Source organism: Oculina patagonica, chromosome 13 (genome assembly GCF_052425735.1).
Source record: "Oculina patagonica isolate OP01 chromosome 13, crgOcupat, whole genome shotgun sequence".
NCBI lineage: Eukaryota > Metazoa > Cnidaria > Anthozoa > Scleractinia > Oculinidae > Oculina > Oculina patagonica.
Genome location: NC_135770.1, coordinates 24252254 through 24275076, shown reverse-complemented (window position 1 = coordinate 24275076; position 22823 = coordinate 24252254). Strand labels below are relative to the sequence as shown.

Sequence of the window (22823 nt, the reverse complement as noted above, 5' to 3'; positions counted from 1 at the left end):
AATGTATTTCTAACTAACTGAAAGGCATTTGCATGCTATATAAAATTTTAATGGGGCTGAAATATAGCGGAAGAAGAAAAGACTGAAAGTTTTTGCAAGTCTCATTCCAACCCACTTCACGATTCCAAAATTTGAAATTAGATTTCGATTTCAACATTTACGGTCTTTTGCGTTTCTTGAGTGAATAGTTTGTGCAAAAAAAGTGTCTCGGTTGAACTGGGATTAAATTTCTAAACATTCAAAACTCGCAAAGTGCAAAAGAGCATATATATATATACTTACGTATATAATGGACTACAGTGACTCATTTCTTCTCTAGCGAGACAATAACCATAATACATCTAAAATACCTGTGCGCAAGATTGGTCATTAAATTCTGGGTGAACATCGCAAAAATAAGTATAGAGTAATTTAAGCATGAAAAGGGAGAGCAAACGAAATACCAATTCCAACAAAACAGTTAAAGTCGGGAAAACACTGAAATTGTTTACTTCTATGTTGCCAGCTTTTGGCGTATTTTGCATCGGACGAGGTGATGTTACTTGCTGCGTCTGTTCCTCATTGTACTTCAAATGACGGCAAATCCTAGTTAGCCTCGATCTTATTTTAATCAAGTAAATTAACAACTGCTGTGTCGTCACAATGTTTTCACTGCTATCTTTGTTTGTTTCTGGTGAATTGAGATCGGTTGTTGTTGTTTTCGCATTGACAGTATTTAGTGCGAGTAAGGAAGCTCATGAGCGGGCACCAATCCCTTGTACTGCTAGTGGCCGCTTACTCGTGACGAACACGCCACTTACTGGAGCTTCGGCTAACATGGCAAATGCTAACATAGCAAATGCTCTAAAAGAGAATAGCAGCTTGAATTGACAGTCATTTTCTTTGTAGTCCCTTAACACTAACAAAAGTAATTAATGAATATCCAGCAATGCCATATTTTAAATGTTCGGTCGACTCTAAAAGCCAGTGAATGGGATGCTTAAAAGCTTAAATTTACTGTAAAATAGAAGTTATATGTGTCTTTCTCAATAAGTAATAAATAAAAGAAACTTGCCTTTCGAAGCTCTTCCATTAAATATATTATTCCCACCATATAAGACACAGCCAGGTCGTTTCCGTTGTTGTCAGTTTAGCAACCGTGATAATTTAGATTTTCATGTTTGGCATACCGTGTAGCAGGGGCTTATCCGATCGATGGAAACTTCTCCAGATCTGCAACGATAAATTATAGGGGCAAAATTGTGTGTATCCGCGCGATTTTATGACTTCGAGAGTGGGATGTTTTTGTTTGATGCTACAAATCATCTGTCTGTGCGGACCCCATTCGCCTTACGATCTCCGTCCCCGATTTATTGTGGCTCCTGCTAGAGTCAAAATACCTGAGCGACATTATATTAGGCATGGGTGCCTTCTTCATTTGTCCTGTTTGTTTAAATTTACTCGACTGTAGAAAGTTTAAGTTTATCCCGGCAAAGAGCTAAGACCACTTTTTTGTTGTTTACAATCCTTTGAAGCTATGATACAAAAAACAACAGTTTGCTAATTTAAACCAACCAATAACCTTGTCAAGCATCGCCGACGTTCAGTAAATGACGATACGTAAGTAAATAAAGTAAGTAAATCAACAAAGAATTGCAAAAACAGTTGAGATTGTGTGACAATTTCTTCCTGTCGATGTCATGACACGAAAGCAACGTCTTACTCTGCATCGACTCAATTTTCACGAGAAATCTTTCAGTTTTGGTAATTTTTAATAAACATTTGGCATGTAATCCTGCATTGAACGAAGAATGCATTTTGAGGCTCTCTTTGCAACAATAATCCACATCATTCATGCGAAGATTTCCTGAACTCGTGAAATAATCGAATGCAAATTCTGAGACGGGTGACGTTTGATCTTTTTTTTACTTCCGCAAAAACGGGACAGTTAATTTGAAGTACGGCTTTTAACAAGCAGAAAATAACCCCAAAATGAGTACAGCGGTGTACAAATTGGCAATCTTATATGACAACGAATTGAGGCTGAATGTGGTGTGATTCATTTTATCAAAATGGTTAGTCCAATTGTAAATATTAAAACCATTTTACCAACACTTTCAACATGAAACGGGAAACCTAAGGCCCGGTTCAGACGCCGATCTTTTCGTGAGCCGAACCTAATTCCTTGAATTAAGTACATGAAAAGATCGGCGTCTGAATCAAATTAGAACGGCTATTTCAATTTGGAACGGCTCACCCGTTCTTCCCGCCTGGCTTGACCGAGAATTTCGCATGTGGAACGCCTTTGGAACGGCTTCGATTCAGACGCTGTACTTTTCATGTGCCGATCCTAATTCATAAATTATTATAATGTATTTTGCCAGCAGTTTACCTCAATTATTGGAACTGTATTAGGAACGGCCTCGGAACGGCCAAAAAGTACGGCGTCTGAATCAAGAGGCGTACTTTTGTCAATTTGGGTCGGTCCAAATTCGAATTGAGTTCGGCTCATGAAAAGAACGGCGTCTGAACCGGGCCTAAGTTTGTCTGTCGCGTAGCTTGATTTCTTGAAATTAGACGTGGTTTGCTTATAGTCGTGTGTAAACATCACAGCGTAATCTAACTAAACGGTGGCCGCGTCCGTTTAGTTAATCGAGATGGCCGCCAAATAGAGGTCCAATTTACAGAAAATATGTGGAGCGATGTGTGACCGCTTCATAAAGGAGATCTCTTTAAAAGCGCCGCTAACAGAGGTTTGACTGTAGAAAAAATTGGGAAGTAAACATACGATCACATGAAACTGACTAGAATAAAGGAACTGGTATTTCTGAAAGCTAAAAGGTTTCCCAGGTGAGGGAACGTAGGGAGCGTACATCGTACATCAAGTTCTAAAGAGCACCGAATGTATATGCGGTAAAACCGACGAAAATCAGATCACTACTGATGTCACTTTTTTCAAACATAAATTTACTTCTTGGGAGCAGTTGTAAACATAGACGATTTTTAGTTCAAAATAGATTTGGAAGTGGTCGATTGGTCGACGTGGCTGCAAGCAAGAAAATATTCGCGAATTGTTGACAATAACGTCATGTTAACTGGGAAGCGAAATCACTGAAGTCAGTAATCAACAAAATTCAGCCGGTTGAGACGCACAAATTTTTACCTCGAGTTCTCAAAATGCGCTTGTTATTTGCAGCTTGTTTCATGCTCTCTCTGATCGCTGTGAGTGGCGCAAAATCTATGTCGCTAGTCAAGGTCAACCAAACTCCACCCGGCCCTACTAAAAAGTACGCCGACAACATGATGGTGTGTAACTTGATTTAGGATTCGCATGCCTCAGTGAAGCCATTAAGACGCTGGAAATGAAATTGGAAAAACTTACTGCGCTGATCAACAAAAGTTTAGCTTCGCAGCCAAAACTACCAGGTAAAAATGACATATTTTGGGGCATGTTGATTTTCTTTCGAGCCCTTGTAGCTAGCGTGCTTTCAAACTCGCATATAAAAGAAGTTAAATTATCATTTCTCATTTCAGCAGCCCCCGTCTCTTCTTGCAAGGATCAGCGCGACAAACATAATGAATCGCGTGTCTGTGAAGCCGTTAAAGATTTGGAAATGAAACTAAAAAACGTGATTGCAATGGTCAACAAAACTTTAACTGCAAAACCAACTACACCGAAGCCGAAACCATCAGGTAATAAATTTGCACAATTTTAAGCTAGGCGGATTTTCACTGTCACGTATTTTCACGTACGTTTACCGGCGTGAATTAAACTGGCTTCGTGCGTAGCCAAGAGAAAAGAAAGTCTCGCGTCTGCGGAGAAGGTTAAATGTGGTGATGAGGTGAACTTTTTCCGCAGACACAAGTCGCCCATTCATTTTTACACTCGTGTTCAGACACTTAGGCGATAATAAAATAACATGCTAGTGTGTTTTCAAAATCACGTCTAAAAAGAGGTTATTTTTTTTTATTAATACAGGCCCCGTCTCCTCTTGCAAGGAAAAGTTCGAAAAACATAAGTAAGTTTTAATATATAGTTGTTCAGTAATAATTTGTTTTAATATTTCTCATTATAAGAAAATAATTGCGTATAAAAAATCGCGAAATGCCATGAGCATCAAAACATATTACTGTTATTATTAACTAGAAAACGCTAAAGAAACGCTTTAAAATTGCGAGGATTTTACAAGTGGCAAGAAATACGTTTATTGTAAAACAACAAGAAACTAGGTTAGCAATGGACAAAAACAGTACTGTGTTTTGGTCCAGTCGACGACAACTAAATTAGGGTTTTGCAGCAAACCATTTTCGAGGTAAGTCGCTTATTTGAGCTATTCGTTCATCTTTAACGTATGCACTCTATTAGTGTTTCAGCAAGAAGAGGCCTGTATCTAAAACCAAGGGGGCACAAAGTTTTTAAGAGAGTGCAAATTGAAATCAGCGAGCAAGAGTGGATCCAGATGAAAAATTCAAGCTCGTGGAGATGTCTCTTACAGCATTTTAGGAGCATTTGCGACCACAAGTTAGGGCTTCGAAGGAAAAAGGAGAGCCGCGGTCCCCCAGCCTCCATCTTAATCCGTCCCTTGTGAATAGGCGAATAAAACAATTGTTTTCCATTATCTGACCTTGTGCTTTGTTTTTTTTTTTTAATTATAAACAAGAAAATATAGCTCCCACCCCCAGTTTTCAACCAAGGCACAAATTTGTACCTTCAAGAGTTTTGAAAATTATTAGTTAATTGAAGTCGGGTAATTCTTCTGACAAAAAAGTATGGCAAGTAGCGGCCAGCAAACAAGCAAAAAATACCAATAATTCTGGTCGCTTCACACAAAAGTATAAGAAGAAAATGAAATTTGTGTTTACAACTTTTGTTGAGTGCTTATATATAAAAATAATTCTTTACTCTCTTTTTTTCTTCATTTTCTGTTTGCTTTAACATATTGTAAAACCTTCTTAATTTTTTTAAAAAAAACTTTCTTTAATATTATTGGCCTACTTTTGTTTTTAAACCAAGCAAACAATTTTCTCTCTACCACTAACAGGTCGTCAAAAAGTCAAGTATTTACACTGATGTTTGGTTCACAAAAGATTCCTGTTTACTGTCACATGGGAAACTTTGGATGTGGAGATGGAGGATGGACGCTAGCAATGAAGATTGACGGCACAAAGGTACAAATAGCTTTAATGTCTTAACTTTCCCTATTATTTAAGCATTTACCCGAATGGGGAAAAATCTATTTTTTTTTTTCAGAAAACTTTCCACTATAATTCTCAGCTTTGGAGCGACAGAAATACCTTTAACCTTGCAGGAGGCAAGACTGGGTTTGACACACAAGAGACCAAGTTACCGACCTACTGGAACACACCCTTCTCCAAGATTTGTCTTGGTATGAAGATCGGCCATCAGATCAACTTCATTGTCATCAACAAGCAGGCGAACTCTCTGTACTCACTGATCGCTGATGGAAAATACCGACCCACCTCACTGGGTCGTAACACGTGGAAGACGCTGATTGGCTCACAGGCCTCCTTACAGCGCAACTGTAACAAGGAAGGGTTCAATGCTGTATGTACCTATAGTGCCCATTCTAAAGCAAGGATTGGCTTTATTGGTAATGAGAATAACGCCTGTAGCGCCTGTGATTCCAGAATCGGGTTTGGTACTGGAGGAAAGTTCGATGACTCCAACACGTGTGGAAACGAGGCTACGTGGTTTCCAGATAATGGAGACAAACACATCAAAGCCATGGGATACATCTTGGTGCAATGATAGTAACTGGTTCCTTAGCTTAAGGTGTCTCGTAATAGTTTAGTCAGAATTAGACATGTCCGTCTTTGGTTTTCTATCACGGTTATATCAATAACGTCAAGAAAAATATTTTAGCACAAACATAAATTTGAGGTCATAGTGACGTCAAAATCTGTTTCCATGGCATCGCCATACGAGGTTGAAGATACACTCTTTTGGACCTTTCGAGGCTAATAACTCAAAAACTACTCACATATTTTTATCCAACCGACAAAATAAAGAAATCTGTTAAAAGTATTCGGAGTGACGTTACTTTTACATAAATTTAAGGTAGCTCTGAACATTTGTGACAGAATTTAAAAAAAAAATTCAGATTGTTTCTTTTGTCCTTTAGACAAAAATATATGAAAAGCATAGGTTTAGACCAATTAACCTCAAAGGGTCAAAAATAAGGTATCTTTGACCACTTTTTGTAGTTGGCAAGGCAACGAATTTTGACATTACAGTGACTTACATTTGTTCATTAGTAAAACCCTTTGCAAGGATGTTCTGCAAGTTTAACCTCAACACTACAGGTGTACCAGCAATAAAATGCCAAAGACTGGAATATCTAAACTTGAAAATATTGAAGGGCCGCAGCCAGGATAAAACATGTTATAAAATTTGAAAACGATATCTGGCTTGAACCTTTTGACGCGGTTTTAACATTTCTCAGGTGTTCTTTTTTTCTGGTGTTGAAGGCTCTGCCCGTCTTACCAATGTAACAACATGAACACTCAGCATAAGGAACTGTTGGGACATTTTTTAAGATGGTTGAGGCGTCCGAATCACACAAGTCATTCGCCTCTCTTCCATACATTAAAGGCGTAACAGAACCTCTTACCCGTGTCCTCAAAAAGCACGATATCACAGTAGTAAACAAACCACTGACCACCCTCCAACAACAGTTCCCTGCCCCAAAATTTCGACCTTCTTTGGAATCGCAGACAAACGTTGTGTATAAAAAATTCCGTGTGCTGAGTGTTCATGGTGTTACATTGGTGAGACGGGCAGAGCGTTCAACACCAGGAAAAAAGAACACCTGAGAAAATGTTAGCCCCCAACTGAAGTCGACTAGCCCTCAGTAAGATTGAAAAACAAACTTAATAAACTATCGAATACTACAAGGTACTCGTTCGTTCATACCTGCTAACTTTTCCTTGACAACTTTGGCAAACTATCGAATACTAGCCAATAATACAATCAAGGTACGCATTTGTTCATACTCGCTAGTATCGTTGTCACCAAACTTTTCCTTGGCCAGCAAGTTCGGTCAGTTAAACAAAGTCTAAACTTACTCTTCTGAGCAGATAATTAAATCTTCGTTTTGTTATCATTCTCCCCTCGACCGTACGTAAAGACAGCGTGTAGACCCTGTTCTAATGGTTAACACGCGCGTTAATCCACGCGCGGTTCCACACGCGAACTCGCGCTATGAACATGATAAAGATTTTGGACTTGTGATCATACGAAGCAAAAAATTTGGACTCATTTGCACGGAAAGTTAGTCAAGCTCGGAGGCAGGTAGGCTGCCAATTCTTTCATTTGTCATATTATTACCTTCAATGTAGCAGGGAAGAGCTTCCATTTCAGTAGCCGTATTCTTATTTGAGTTATTTGTGTTTATAATTTTCCGTTCGTTTATATAAAATCGTCTATATGGCCTCTCGTGGCTTCGGTGTTTCCACTTCAGAAGTTTTCCAATCTTTAAGACAATTCGGTTGAAATTCGCTTGGTGAATATTCGTTTTCTCTGTTCACGTTGTAAGCTCTGTAAAATATCAATCTGTTCGGTAGTTTCTTTGCGAAGAATGAGAGTACGCGTTTTCTTTTCGCAGGTTTAGTTGGAAATTTGAATTTGCCGGCTTTCGAAAAAAATACACGACTTGGACCGTTTTCATGGAAACGGTCCGTATGGCAAAATCCCGACCAATTAAGAACCAATCAGAACGCTCGGATTTACCTAAGACTGGCTTTGCCATATAATAAAAAATGATATTTTTGGCTAATTTTAAGATTTTTGAATTTGCACACTGTACATCGTGACAAGAACATACTCCGTCACCCTTGAAATAAATCGTTCGGCAGCACGATGAAATATTAATATCAAATCACTGAATTATCAACTCAAGTCGGACTTATTTCTGGAACTCGATTATTTACTTATTTACCTTGACATCGAAGGATTAAAGAAACTTTTGATACAGAACTCAATACATGACAATTTTTCTACAGTCTTCAGAGAAAACATTTGTTAAATGACAGCCAAAAGGGATTTTTCTGTCTTTAAAACAGTGCGACAAACTTCCATCTTTGCATTGACGATTCTTTGGTAGGGTATTCTCTGTAAAAGTCACAGTAAGCTAAAAAACAAAAAACAAAACAAAGTGTACAATTTCAATGTGGCTAAAAAAAAAGGGAAAGGAGGAAAAGCGAGAATTTCCATGCGGGTCACATTTCGAGACACTAGGCGATTTGAAATTAATACGTTTTTAAACATTTACGGTGTTTATGTGTCTTGAGTGAATAGTTTTTGCCAACAAACTATGGTGAAAATGAGCGTAACCAAGAATATAATGGTCTACAATGACTAGTCTAGCGAAACAATAACCCATATGCATCTAAAACACCAGTGAGCAAGATTGGGAGGGGAAAAATGGGAACTGAGATTTGGGCAAATTTTCATGCGGAAAATGGGATTTGGTCACTGGCAATGGGAATCACAGACAAAAAACAATAGAACTGGGACTGGGATTTTAAAAACTGGGAAAACAATAGGATAAGAAATGAGATTTATATCCCCCTTAAACTAACATTAGCACCATCAGTGGCGGCGGTGCAAGTTCATCGGCCACATCATGGATCCAAGCAAACATCCAAAGACAGCACTAACATGGGCCCTGGAGGGAAGGCGAAGTCGTGGTAGACCAAAGGAGACTTGGCACAGAACTGCCGAGAAAGAGAGAACAGGCTTAAGTTTCAGTTCGTGGAGCGAGGAACCGGTGGCTGCTCGGGACCGTGCGGCATGGCGAAAGAGAGTGTCCGGCCCTTACCCGAGGGTCTCAATGGGGTTTACCGTTAGCCGTAATATGGCCAAAATTTTAGCCGTCAGGCGTAAAAATTGAAAAATTTTAACCGTTAACCGTGAAATATGTTAACCGTAACGACCAAGCCAAGAAATTTGGAAAGGGGTCATTTGACCAGAAACTTTACCGCCTAGTGGCAATTAGCGCAAAATAGTTTAAAATAAAACAAGCTAGATTACCTTTTCATCCCAGAATGGTCCTTGGACCTTAAAATACGTTGTACAACAATGAAAATTAACTTTTTACAACAATGGAAATCAAGATTTAACTTGTTAAAACAATTGAAATTTACTTTTAACACTTCTGTTAACCGTGACGGAAAGAAATTTACCGTTAGTCGTAAAAAGGCCAAATTATTAACCGTTAACCGTAAAAGCCCCCACCCCATTGAGACCCTCTTTCTTACCCACCTAGGGTTATGGCTATGAGTCAAGTAACTCCGGGACCCTCCAAAGCCAATCTTGGTAGTCATCGCAAAAGTAAGTATAGACGTACAAGGGTTTTCTGGGCCATATTAGCAAGAAAAGAGAGAACAAGGGAGCACGCCAAGGACAAACCGAACAATTTGAGTCGGGGAAACAAGAAAAATGAAGACCCTTTAAGCTCCACTTTCGAAGAATTTAGTCGGATTTAAATCTTCTTGGAATGGAGCTAAAACTCGGAGATTTGGTTGACAATTTTTACAGAAGATAAAAAACTTTGTACGCACATCGCAGTTCAAATGCACTTTACTGGCTTCCCAAACAAATTACAAGCTACCATTGGCTTTTCAAAATGCGCGCGAAACGGGCCGCTGCGTCTGCATCCACGAAAGAAAAACAAAGAAGAATTAAGTGGTCATATGATAAAATGCTTATTGACTGAGTAAGGTCGGGCCGGACGGGAAAATATTTGGCTCTCGGTCAGGACGCACAAATAAGCCAAATATTTTCCCGTCCGGCCCTCCCACTCAGTCAATGGGTACATATTTCTCACTTCCCGCTTCATGTGAATCTACAGCAAATGACCATGGAAATGTCTTTGCGCCCGCGATTCAATGACGAAAATTTCTCGGTCAGCGTTAACTTAAAAAAAAACATTTAACCTCGATTATCGATTATCTCAACAGCATTCATCCCACCATCAAATTCACCAGCTCACATTCTTCAACTAACGTACCTTTTCTTGACGTTGATGTCTCTTTAACTGACAACGGTGACATCAGTACTGACCTTTACACCAAACCTACCGACAAACACCAACATTTACTTTACTCTTCTTGCCATCCCTCACATACTAAAAAAGCCACTCCTTTCAGCCTAGCACTCCGTTTACGACGCATTTGTTCTCCCGACGAAACGTTCAATACTTGCGCTGCCCAACTTGCAACGTACCTTCTCAAACGAGGTTACAACCGTAACCTTGACACCAAACAAATACAATGCGCGACCGACATCCCCCGTAGACTTGCCTTACAAACGAAAGACGTCAACAAACATAAACGTGTACCATTTATAACTACTTTTAATCCATCGCTTCCTCACATCTCTAACATTATCAAAAGCCATTTTCATTTACTCTCTTCTAACCGCTGCAAAACCGTTTTTCAACAGTTGCCTGTTGTTGCTTGCAGGCGCTCCCCTAACCTTCGCGAATTACTAGTGAAGGCCAAACTCCCTTCTAATTTGACTTATCCGCATCCGCAACTTCCATCCGGTTCTTTTCGTTGAGGAAAGAACTGCGCCACTTGTCCTTATATTACTGACGGACTAACTACCTATACCTTCTTTTCTACTGGTGAAACGCGCCACATTCAATCTAACCTGACCTGTGACACTCAAAACCTCATCTACATGATTCAATGTAACCGCTGTAATTTACAATACATAGGAGAAACTAAACGACGTTTAAAAGACCGATTTAATGAACACCGCCGTACCAAAGATAACCCCAACAGTAAATCTAAACCCACTACAGCCGCACAACATTTCATTTCCTCGCCTAACCACACTGCTAATGACATACAATTAATCCCCATCGAAAAAGTCTTCTCCAACCGAGACTCAATCCGTAAGGCCAGGGAAGCTTTTTTAAATTTTAAAAGGCAGAACACTTGTTCCCGATGGCCTTAACATACGCGAAGAAACCTATTAGTTTGTTTGTTTACTTATACTATTTTGTTGTCATTTTTAAGCTTAGCATATTTTAATTGTTTTGTTTTATACTAGTACACTGTTTACATATTTCCTGTATTTAGTTTTACATATTTCCGGTATTTCGTAAGATACCATTATCACCATTTATAATTAAGCTTTCATATAACGCGCGCTCTGATTGGCTGAAACAGTGTACTTTATCAGAGTCCAGATGTACGGAGGAAATGTCACGCCATCGACCCAATTTGGCCGACCACTATTCCCGAACGTCTTTCTCGGGTTTTGTCTTGACCCTGACATCTTCTTTGACCTGAAAAACGAGAATGAAAACGAGCTTTTAGCGTCAGTTAATTTAAACTGTTTAAAACGTCCTGTTCCTAACAGCACAAATTGCACGGCGATAGAAAGTGATTTCGGTACAAGTTACGGGAAAAAACACCGAGCCGGAAAGTAAGCTTAACAACAAAACAACAAACCAAAGATTTGTAAACAACACAAGGCCGAAATTGAAGACATTAAAACGAAAGCAGAAACGAAAAACACGAAAGATAATACAAAATGGGCTATCTGAGTTTTTGAATATGAGTTTCACATTATTTAAGTACGGAATTTTAGATAAAACACGCACAGCTACATTTTCGTGTAAATGACAAAACAAACAAACGTACAGCAATTCAAAAAACAGAAAACTTAATTAGCTAGCGAATACACACACAACTGAGACTTATCACATACTGAATAATTGTTTCTGGCGTTTTCAAAACAACTTGGTGCCGTGAAAAAGCCTTCACAAAATGACCAACAAAGAAGCTAGACAACAACCTCGGTAAATTCTACGCCGAAGCTCGAACAAAAGAGGGTCAACTTTACCCGAGGTCATCGCTTCTTGGATTCTGCAACGCTATCGAGAGACACCTAAACAATTCACCCCTAAACCTAGGAGCTGCTGCAAAGTTAGAAAAAATTGAACAAGCGCGAAAACAAAGAAAACATCGAACACAAGTTTACCTGTCATTCCAGAAGCAGACGTCCAGAAATTATAAACCTCCAATGCAATTCAGGAAGGCAATCCTATTCCTATATTCTTAACAGTGCAATGAATGGAAGGCCACAGCAGCCGACTCTAATTTTTCCCTTGAATCTGATGGTTGTAAATGATTCGCGAAACACGCCACACGGCCGCATTTTGTGAAGTACCAGCCACAAGCTTTGAGCAGTTTGCTTTTTCTAGTTGTCAAGTTAACAACGTGCAAGTTTTTATGGGCCAGAATTAATTCAGCCGGTTTTCACTGCACAGTCTACTTTTCTATCCTGTGTTGTACTAAAAGTCCTAAGAACTTCAAGAACTCGTGTTAAAATTCGGATTCCACTTGACGTTTTCAGCTTGTGGATTTCTGAACTTTGATGGTTTCAAACTTGATGGTTTGGCAGCTGTTGACAGCTGATGTCTCATTCAACCAATCAAATTCTTTTAACCATTCTAACAAGTTTTGTGATTGGCTAATTGTTGCGTACTTTATCAGAGTACAGATGTACGCTGACGCCACTTCTATTCGCTTGAAAAAAGTTTGTTTTGAAAATAATCGCGCGAATTCGTGGGGAAATTAATGAATTTCTTAATTATAAAACAAATAAAGAAGCCTCGACTGTGCTCTGTTCTGTTGTAAAGCACTTAGGAAGCGACTAGAGCACTCAAGAAGTAGGGAGAAACACTCGCCTACGGCTCGCGTTTCACCCTACACTTGTTTCGTGCTCTAGCCTCTTCCTGCGTGCTTTACAACAGAACAGAGCACAGTCGAGGCTTCTTTATTTGTTAAATAAATTTAAACATAGCCAATGTAAACTTCATTGTACCTGAAAAAGGCTGGTTTGGCCAGCCGAAATATAGTACAAAACTAATTCTCTCATTCTACGTTGTATCGGTCTCTGCTTTTCAATTTCAGTTTTCAACGTTTAAGCCCGCGATATGATCATGTGATACTGGTCAGCGGAATCCTTGTTTTGACAGCTGTCAATTAACCATAACAAAGACATCCAATCATGTCAAATATCAAAGCTAAAGATAAAAGCAGTCGTTGGGGAATAATAATAGGACATTCTCCTCCCCCGGTTGGGTTGCCTTGTGACACCCCTCCCCCTCCCCGAGAATCTGTAGGCGCGTGCGGGGCGCGTGCGCAACCAAATTTTTCTGGCTTCATGGTTTGACAAAAATCATTACCCGCATTACCCATGGTGCTCCGCTGGCGCGCTTCGCGCGCTGCGAGCTCCGCTTAATAAATTTTAGAGATTCTAAGGCAGCGAAGAAAAAATAATCAGTACTCCTCTTGTGAACTTCAGTTTTTTGAAGGGTGGGGGATGGGCGCTAATTCGAGGCTGGGCGCTTATTAACTTTTCTTACATTTAGGGTGGGCGTTTATTCGAGGTGGGCGCGGTGGGCGCTTAATCGAGGTTGGGCGCTTAATGGAATAAATACGGTACAACAATTTCAGAAATAACTGTGGTAATTTAATGTATGCATGCTGCCCGAATTTTCCTAAAAAACCCATTGTTTTAGTCAAGATACAAATTTCATTTTCAATCAGAGGAAAACGTCGTCAAGATTTGAGTTTCAATACAGGTCAGAGCTACGGAAAATATCTTTTACACTGTACTTACAATTTGAGGCAGCTGCTTTAAAATATACCGTTATACACCACCTGAATGGCCTTGAATGAACTTGAAATACTTGCGTATATTTTTACATCCCATCGGGCCGGCGAGCTGAAAAAATGAACACGATATTTACATCAAACGGCGCTCAAACTGCTTAAGGCTGCTTAATCGACAGAGAAATGGGCCACTCAATACTCACCAAGAATTATTAGACAGCTAGAAAACAGATCAGCTGACATTCAAGGGCCATTTACCTGAAGTTCAAATTTGTACTTGTGGGGATGTTTTGCCAATACCAGAGGTAAAAAAAGAACCAGTTTTGCACTTATTTTGTTTCTCTTTTCCGACTATTGAATATAATATAGAATAGAAACTTGATTTTTTGTTGTTTACTGTCTTTCAACATGAATTTAAGTCCCAAATGATATTAATCCCCTAGTAGTTTGATTTGCATTTTTTAACGATCGTGGATATAAATCTGGAACAAATGAAATAAAATTCAAACTAGCCTGCAATCATCTTTCCTGAAATTCATTTTAAACTTTTACAGATACTCACGGATAAGGCATGCGGCAGCGCTTTTCGCCAATTTATATTTCTGTTTAGAGATTTTACTTGTTCTAATTGTCCTATATGTACTTTTTGATAAATATCTGACACTAATTTTATTACCATTTTAATTATTTCTCTGTATTTTATTGTATTATATTGTACTAAGTAATTTGAGAAACCACTTAACCGCGGTGGTACAGGTTTTCAGATACTCAAAAGGAAAGTGTTCTTTAAAGTAGCCAATAGGAAAATAAAATCAAAATCCTCTGTTTGTAATTTCATTGGTCCTTCAAGAACACAAAACGCCGTTCTGTACTTAACAGCTGCTCGTTACTCTCTTTATCACTTGGTGATTTTGTCAATTTTTCATCGCAAAATGACGACCGTCTCTTCAATTTTATTCAACGCGTCTTCTGACCCAGAAAAAGAAGAATGTTCTGATTTTAACACTATCGTTTGGGTTTGGCGAAGGAGCTTTCTGACAGAATAGACCTTTAGAAATCTAGTCGCTATATCATGCATCAATTTTCTGTCAGTTGTCTTCACCATCTTGTTTAATGCGCTGGTGATTTTTGTCGTAGCAACAAGGCGCCGGCTGCAAACTAACATGAACATACTTCTGGCGTGTTTGGCGGGGACAGATTTGTTGACTGGGCTGGTTGTTTATCCACTAGCCATCGCTTTAGAACTGAAGCGAATCAGTGGTGTTAGGCACTTAAATTGTACCTTGGAAAAACGTAGCGCTTTAGCATTACCCGTGATAAGTCTCGCCTCGTTAAGTCACCTGGTGTTAGTCAGCATAGACCGCTATATCGCGATCAAATATTCTCTGAGATACCTGGAGATTGTGACAAAACGGCGTCTTTTGACTGGTGTTTCCTTTGTCTGGGCAATGACAATGCTTCTGACAATTATTCCTGAAATTACTCTTGTTGAGAGTATGTTGGCCTTTAAGGAGAGTTAAATATGCAATAATAAAAACATTTATATACAACACCATTATCATCCTGGTCTGTATTGCTGTTATTATTTACACTAACTGTTATATTTTATATGAAACACGACGTCAGAAAAGACGAATACAAACAGAACAAGTTACTCAAGAAGAAGCTAAAAGAATGAAGAAAGACAAGAAGGCGGCCAAAACCCTAGCAATCATTCTGGCTGCGTTAGCATTAACTTACTTGCCGAGCATGGTTATGGCTGTTATAAGGACAACTTGGAACACTATAAAACCAAGTGTTACAAGCCTTCTTTGGACCTGGATTACAACATTTATTATGCTGGGCTCTCTTCTGAACCCTGTTATTTACTGTTGGCGTATTAGGAAACTTCGCCGAGCGTTTCTCGAGATTTTACATTTTAGACAGTTATAAAACAGATCAGTAGACACTCCGACGGTAGAAATACAACGCTATCGACCTGAAATTCAGATTTCTATTTGTAAGGATGTTACACCGATGCCAGTAGCAAGACAAGATCCCGTTTCGCTCTCAGTCTGTCATCTAAAAGCAGAAGCCGAAATTGTCGATATCTGATGAGGAAACCGAGAAATGTCAGGCCTGGGAGTTCACCAAATTGTATATAATAATAAATAAATTACTCTGTCTTTTGGTCAACAAAATTCGTTTGTCATTCGATGCTTTGTTGTTTACTGTGTTTTTGAAGTAATTTTACTTGTAACTTAATTTATTGCGACATGCCGTTCAAAATAAATTTAAGGTCCAAATGATTCAAAACTCCTAATGGTTTGATTTGCATTTTTCTTTGTTTAAGGGTTATGGTAATAAATCAAAAAGAAAGGAAACACAAATCGAAAAGCTGCTTTTGAAATAAATAAGATCGTTTAAATTGCGAAAAAAGCCTCGTTGCAATATACATGCAATATTGTTTTAAATACGGTTCGATCCTGTTTAAATGTTGTTATGACAATCATATTTTTAACTTGCTCAAAGACCATTTTTATAAAACAGCCGTGATAATATTTTGATGCATGTACGTATTTATTTGTCAAAGAAAGCTCTATCGATCGCCTTCGAAAAAACTAGTTTTTTGTGTCAATTTTAGAACTTAAAAATTAAAGCGAGCTTGTTTAGAAGCCAATCAAGAAATTGAGCCGAAACAAAAATTATCATGCAACTAAAAACACCTTTGGGTTTCGTAAATGCTTTCATGTGACAATTTTATGTCGGTCAATTCCAGAAAAAAAAAGAACAATATTGAGAGAGTTTAAAGTGGCCAAACCTTAGTTAGTTAATGAAATTCATATCAAATTTAATTGTTTTTTTTTTTCTAATTTCAAAGGTGAAAATGAGTAATTCATTTGAAATTGGAGACCAGATATCAACTCTTGTTGAAACAAAATGATACAAAATATTGTTCCTTGAATAGTAAATTGCCCGCTAGACATGAGGAGAAAACGTTTTCTTCTAAAGGCAGGAAAGTATATTTTACGTGCTATGTTTTATTGAAAGGGTAATTCTACAAAATAAATTCGCGAGGGGCTCCTCTTAGCGGTTTGTTCAGTTGCAAAATGAGTCAGTAACCAATTAAATTGTTCTTTTTCATCGTGGCTGGCTTGTCCATATTATTATGTTAAGCTTAGAAGCCTTTGGCGAAAAACGCGGTGGATTTGGTGGATTTGGTTTCGGTGCGCAAAAGGAAAAACGAGAAAATAAAATCAAATTTCTCTACCTTTTTTTTCATTGGATCTATTCCACCATTTGCTCTTACAAGGAAAATTCAAGCCACAAATAACCTCAAACAAATCTTGTTTACATATAAAGGACTGTGTCACGGATTTTAGCCAAATTTAGGTATGGAAAATGACCATCAAATTGTAACCACTTAAAACAGAGAGGGGACATTTCAAAAACACAGCAAATACAAAAGAAGGTACGGATGACCAAAAGTGGCGAAGATTGAAACGGATTGCGATATGGGTATTTGAATAAATGTTTGGCTGAACAGTTTTCAAAGCAAATCTCGTTTGCCTGTAACTGGAAATTACAACGCCTGGGAGACACATTTAGTTGCAATAAAGCTATGGTTTTGCCATTTGGTTTCATCAGATACAAGAAATTCTTTGCAAACATTAAGTTTCATAGTGAGTAGCTGGCAAAGTCGGCAAAACTCAGCCGTGACACATGTACAGTCCTTTTAATACAACTTTTCTTTTCTTCGTTTCAGTTCTAAAGCGATGGCCAGTGGATACACAACCAGCCCAGTCAACAAATCTGTCCCCGTCAAACACGCTAGAAGTGTACGTTCATGTTGATTTGCAGCCGGCGCCTTGTGCTACGACAAAAATGACCAGTTCATTAAACAAGATGGTGGGGAAAACTGATAGGAAATTGATGCATGTTATAGTGACTAGATTTCTGTATGTGTCTTGAGTCAAGTAGCTCTTTCGCCAAACCCAAACGTCACCATAAACATAAAAACATTCTTGTTTTTCTGGATGAGGAGACGCGTTGAATAAAGGTGGAGAGACGGTCATCATCTTGCGATGAAAAATAATAAAATTACCAAGTGATAAACAAAGTTACGAGCAGCTGTTAAATACAAAACGGCTTTTTGTGTTCTTAAAGGACCAAAGAAATTTAAAACAGAGGATTTTAATTTTTATTTTCCTATTGGCTGCTTTAAAGAAGACTTTCCTTTTGAATACCAAAACCAATCACTTCTTAAGCTTAGCAAAGTTATATGGTTAAGTGGGCCACGATTAAACAGAACATTCTGATTGGTTACCGAGTTGTCCGAAATTAAATTGCAAAACAGACCGCTATCATGCGGCCGCTCACGGATTTATTTTGGACAGTTACTTTTTCAAAAAAGAAAATAATTTCTTGTTCAAGTAGAAATCTTTCTCTTTCATGTCTAACGGACAATTTCGGTTACCGGAGTTATAAAGGAAGGTGACCGGAACGTGCATGTGGTCAAAAAACGTACACATTTGCAAGGAATGGCTGCGCATTGAATTACCAGCAAAGATTTAAAAAGAGGTATAATTTAGAGCCATTTGTGCTACTTGCACCTATCCCCCTTTTTCTGCATCAGAAAAAACCTTGAATGAAGGTGGAGAGACTTTCGTCATTTTGCGATGAAAAATAATAAAATTACCAAGTGATCAAGAGAGATACGAGCGGCTGGTTGTTTTTTGATTTTATGGGACAATATGGATATAAATTAGGAATAATAATTTCATTTTCTAATTGGCTACTGAAACAAAACCACCTAATCCACCGCATAATTATAACTTATTATTTTACTACTTTACTTTACCTCTGGTGCTGCAAAAAACCCATTGTGTTATTCAAAAATCGTCACTTCGCGTTAAACCTCCTCAATATATTTGCGGTAAAACCGACGCGAATTGTAGTGATTTCAGTTTGCCGTCATTTTTTTATAAATTTTCTTCCCGAGAGCAGTTGTACACAGAGGCCGTGTTAAGTTAAAATGATTTTGGAAGTGGTAGATTGGTCGCGTGGCTGCAAGCAAGAAAATATTCTCGTATTGTTGACAATAACGTCATGTAAACAGGAAAGCGAAATCATTGAAGACAGTAATCCACAGAATTCAGCCGGTTTAAACGCACAAAGTTTTACCTGCAGTTCTCAAAATGCGCTTGGTTTTTGTGGCTTGTTTTACCGTAAGCTTGCTCTCTCTGATCGCTGTACGTGGTGTACGTGGTGCGAGAACTTCATCGCTGGTCAAGGGCAATCAAACTCCATCCGGCCCCGCTAAAAACTACGCTGACAACATGATGGTCTGTAACTTGATTCAGGATTCGCATGTCAGTGAAGCCATTAAGACGCTGGAAATGAAATTCGAAAAACTTACTGAGTTGGTCAACAAAAGTTCAACTTCGCAGCCAAAACCACGAGGTAAAACTCACACAATTTTTCGAGCATGTTGCGTTTCTTTAGAACCCTTGTAGCAAGATTGCTTTCAAATTAATCACATCTAGGATAGTCTTTTGATGCTACACTAATTAGTTTAGAAAAAAATCACGGTTCTCGCGTGTCTTTTTTGTGTGGAAAATTGTGAATATTTTGTCACCAAAAAAGCCGTAGCATTTATTTTTATAAACAGAAACGAATTCTCCAAATTTCCGAAGATTTTTGAAGTGTCGAAAAATTAGGTTGTCGCGAAAATTCCGTGAAATAAGGAATTGTGGACCTAAAAAAAGTATACGAACAAAATTCTACCAGTTTATTAACACTGCATAAAAACAGTTGCTTGGTTCAGTTCACAACTAAATCAAATTTTAGCTGCAAAATTTTTTAAAGGGGTTGTGTTCTTCACTTGCACTATCAATTTGTCAGCGAGAAAACGAGAAGACAGGGTAATTAATTAAAGGGCCCCTTTACATGGAAAGAGGATGATCCTAGCACAAGGATCATCCTTCATTTCATGTAAAATGAAATGATCCTAGTGCTAGGATCATCCTAGTACTAGGATCATCCGAGCGCCATATGATTTGAGCTTTCAGTTTACATGTAAATGGTTGCATTTGGCCCTAACGCTAGGATCATCCTAGCGATAGGATCATCCCTCATCTCAGATAGGATGATCCTACCGCTAGGATGATCCTAGCGTTAGGGCCAAATGCATCGATTCATATGTAAACTGAAAGCTCAAAACATATGGCGCTCGGATGATCCTAGTACTAGGATAATCCTAGTGCTAGGATCATCTTCTTTCCATGTAAATGGGCTCTTAATTAAATGGCCAAAAATTGGCAAAGGTGTTGCAACTTAAAATGAACGGAAAAAACGATCGAATTTTCTTACTGATGATGATGGTGATGTAGAAGTTCGATTTTGGAGGGTTTTCTTGCTGTTTAGACATTCTTTAACATCACTGGCAAGTTTGCATTTTGAAGAAAACTGACCCCCTTTCTCTACCCCTTAGTGTTTACACTGATGTTTGGTTCACAAAAGATTCCTGTTTACTGTCACATGGGAAACTTTGGATGTGGAGATGGAGGATGGACGCTAGCAATGAAGATTGACGGCACAAAGGTACAAACCTATCTCCAGCACTGTTAAATTAGTGTAGACATTCATCGGAATGAGAACTAATTTTTCCTTTTTTTAATTTCAGAAAACATTTCATTATGATTCTCAGTTATGAAACAACAATAATACCTCTAACCTTGCAGGAGGCGAGACTGGGTTTGACTTACAAGAGACCAAGTTACCGAGCTACTTGAACACACCCTTCTCCGAGATTTGTCTTGGTATGAAGATCGGCAAACAGATCAACTTCATTGTCATCAACAAGCAGGCCAACTCTCTGTACTCACTGATCGCTGACGGGCAATACCGCGCCACCTCACTGGGTCGTAACACGTGGAAGACGCTGATTGGTTCACAGGCCTCCTTACAGCCCAACTGTAACAAGGAAGGCTTCAATGCTGTGTGTTCTTATGCTTCACAAGCTAAAGCAAGAATTGGTGCCGTTAGTAACGAACAAAATGAGTGCGACAGCTGTGATTCCAGAATCGGGTTTGGAACAGGAGGGAAGCCTGATAAATCCAACACGTGCGGTAATAACGCATACTGCAGACCAGATAATGGCATCAAAAGCATCAAAGCCATGGGTTATATCTTGGTGCAGTGATAAGAACTGTCTCCATGCCTTTTGTATTCATTTATGCAAAAATGAGCTCCTATCAAAAAGAGCTACGATTAACCCAACAACTGTTCTAGTTAGATTTTTAGGAAAAAACAGTGTTGTAAAACAAATAAGGCGTGGTGATAGGAATAAATAATGTTTGTGACTAATGTATAGTGCGCTTTAAATTACACACCACACCACAAGCGCAATGTCCAAGACCCTTGAAATTTGTTCGGCAGCTCGCAGAATAAGCAGTCCATGTCGTACTTCAGTTCCCGGTACTTAGCTAATACGGCGCCTATTTACCTTGACATCGAAGGAATATGACAATTGTTGATTCGATATACGTTGATGACTCCTTAGTTCCAATCTATCCCCCCTCACCTCCAAAATACCAGATTTGGAGAGACAATACACTGAGACAAGTACTACGATTTCCAGTTGAGTACGACGCGAACAAAGTTTGGTGACAAAGTTTCAACATAACAACGGCATTGTTGTCAAGGGCAAACTTCTCTGTTTCCATTGGTAACTTGTCATTACAGGTACTGACCGCCAAAGTTCTTGTATACAAGGAGGACCTCTCGGGAAACAGGGCAATTTTTTGATTGGCTAATTTCGATCCAAGATGGCGTCAGTTTTAATTGAGCAATTTTTTGATTGGCTAATATTTTGAAATTTCGATCCGAAAGGGTGTTAGCTTTTGTCAGCTTTACGAAACGCTAAATGTTCTTCATTTCAGTTCGCGAATTATTCATTTTGCACTTGAGAAAGATAAATTATTTAAAGCTGAAGGAATTCTTAAAGCTGCTAGAAAATCCTTGGAGTTGGAAAACGATAAAATTTCAGTTGAACAGTAACTCTAGCGAGGAAGGTAAAGTGACGCACGTTAAACATAACGTCAACTCTCAACACAGATCTGTTACCGTCGATATAAAACAGCTAAGGCATAATATATTTCGTTATTTGTTTCTTTTATCGTTGTCTCTGTGAATATATTTTTTATTTGAAAGCGTAATAAAGTGTTGCTGACGATATTTGAAGTGTTTGTATTTATTTAAGCATCGAGATTGTCGAGCAAGGCAGTTACAAAAACAAATTTGTTACCAATGGTAACAGAGAAGTTTGCCCTTGACAACAATGCCGTTGTTATGTTGAAACTTCGTCACCAAACTTTGTTCGCGTCGTACTCAACTGGAAATCGTAGTATCCCTGAAAAGCAGAAGATGGTAGAAAAACCTGCCCCTGAAAATTGCCCGAGATATTGTAGTGAAAGAAGATTTTCCGTTAAAATCTCCAAAACTCCATATCAGCCAGTTTTTCCACAGCTTTCCGTGCTGAATACGTTTGTCAAATGAGTACCAAAAGGAAATTTTTTTGAAAATGAAACTTGCGTTTAGAAATGACTACTTTTTGGTTAGAGTATTTTTAGGCGAGGACGTAGGCTCGAGCCTTATGCTAGGGCACGATCGAGGATTCATGTGATAATGTGAAATGTGAAAATTACTCCATTAACAATCTCGTTCCCAGAGTCCACGTTCTCCATTTATCGATGTGATGATTCGAAACGAAGGCGATTGGTAACTAAAAACGATTTGTTTGCGTCCGCCATCTTGGTTAGAAGCCTTGACTCGAGGAAGATTAGTAGCTGATATTTTTTGCGCTTACTTACAAACATATTGAGATATCATAGTACACAAAAACCTTATCGACACACCGATAGGTCGAGGGACTAAACTATTGTGGTTTACGAGCTGGTTTCAGTGATCTGAACTACTGGCGACATTGTAACCTGAGGTTTAACCGAAAACGAGATGTGCAGAACAAGTATACTGCCATAACTGCTGAGGTGAGCTATCAAAAGTTTATATTTGCTTGTACTTCACTGAATACCGTATTGATGAATAACATAAGCTTAATAGTCAAAGTGTTTATGGAATCGAAAAAAATAATTTTAAAAGGTTAAATATCTGCTAGATGTTGTTATATACTTAAATTTGCTGGAATT

The 22823-nt window shown here is 38.6% G+C and overlaps 4 protein-coding genes and 1 long non-coding RNA gene across 7 annotated transcripts in view; 4 read left to right on the top strand and 1 right to left on the bottom strand.

The window, feature by feature from the left end:
- Positions 1–12033, bottom strand: part of LOC144636628 (uncharacterized) — a 44025-nt gene extending 31992 nt beyond the window's left edge. The window contains exons 1-2 of the long non-coding RNA XR_013567580.1: positions 11996–12033; positions 11129–11297 (exon numbers count right to left, since the gene is read on the bottom strand). This is a non-coding gene — a long non-coding RNA (uncharacterized LOC144636628). The remainder of the gene's footprint in view (positions 1–11128; positions 11298–11995) is intronic.
- On the top strand, positions 614–7201 carry LOC144636513 (putative skeletal organic matrix protein 5). Of its 3 annotated transcripts, none has more exons than XM_078495739.1 (3): positions 614–3405; positions 5022–5148; positions 5231–7201. In XM_078495739.1, exons 2-3 carry the CDS (start codon positions 5050–5052, stop codon positions 5747–5749), a joined length of 618 nt encoding a protein of 205 aa, XP_078351865.1. In that variant the 5' UTR covers positions 614–3405; positions 5022–5049; the 3' UTR covers positions 5750–7201. The 3 variants fall into 3 exon arrangements, with proteins under 3 accessions (XP_078351865.1, XP_078351863.1, XP_078351864.1); XM_078495737.1 differs by having other exon boundaries at positions 614–3672; XM_078495738.1 differs by having other exon boundaries at positions 615–3405; positions 3514–5148.
- A 2765-nt stretch (positions 12034–14798) lies between the features above and the next one.
- On the top strand, positions 14799–15567 carry LOC144637050 (adenosine receptor A1-like). Its single transcript, XM_078496218.1, has 2 exons — positions 14799–15091; positions 15147–15567. Exons 1-2 carry the CDS (start codon positions 14799–14801, stop codon positions 15565–15567), a joined length of 714 nt encoding a protein of 237 aa, XP_078352344.1.
- A 3245-nt stretch (positions 15568–18812) lies between these two features.
- On the top strand, positions 18813–20408 carry LOC144637048 (putative skeletal organic matrix protein 5). The gene is made up of 3 exons (XM_078496217.1): positions 18813–19077; positions 20108–20217; positions 20358–20408. The coding sequence occupies exons 1-3, from the start codon at positions 18813–18815 to the stop codon at positions 20406–20408; spliced, it is 426 nt and encodes a 141-aa protein (XP_078352343.1).
- On the top strand, positions 20080–20973 carry LOC144636560 (uncharacterized). The gene is made up of 2 exons (XM_078495796.1): positions 20080–20217; positions 20300–20973. Exon 2 carries the CDS (start codon positions 20438–20440, stop codon positions 20816–20818), a length of 381 nt encoding a protein of 126 aa, XP_078351922.1. The 5' UTR covers positions 20080–20217; positions 20300–20437; the 3' UTR covers positions 20819–20973.
- Positions 20974–22823: the final 1850 nt, after the last annotated feature.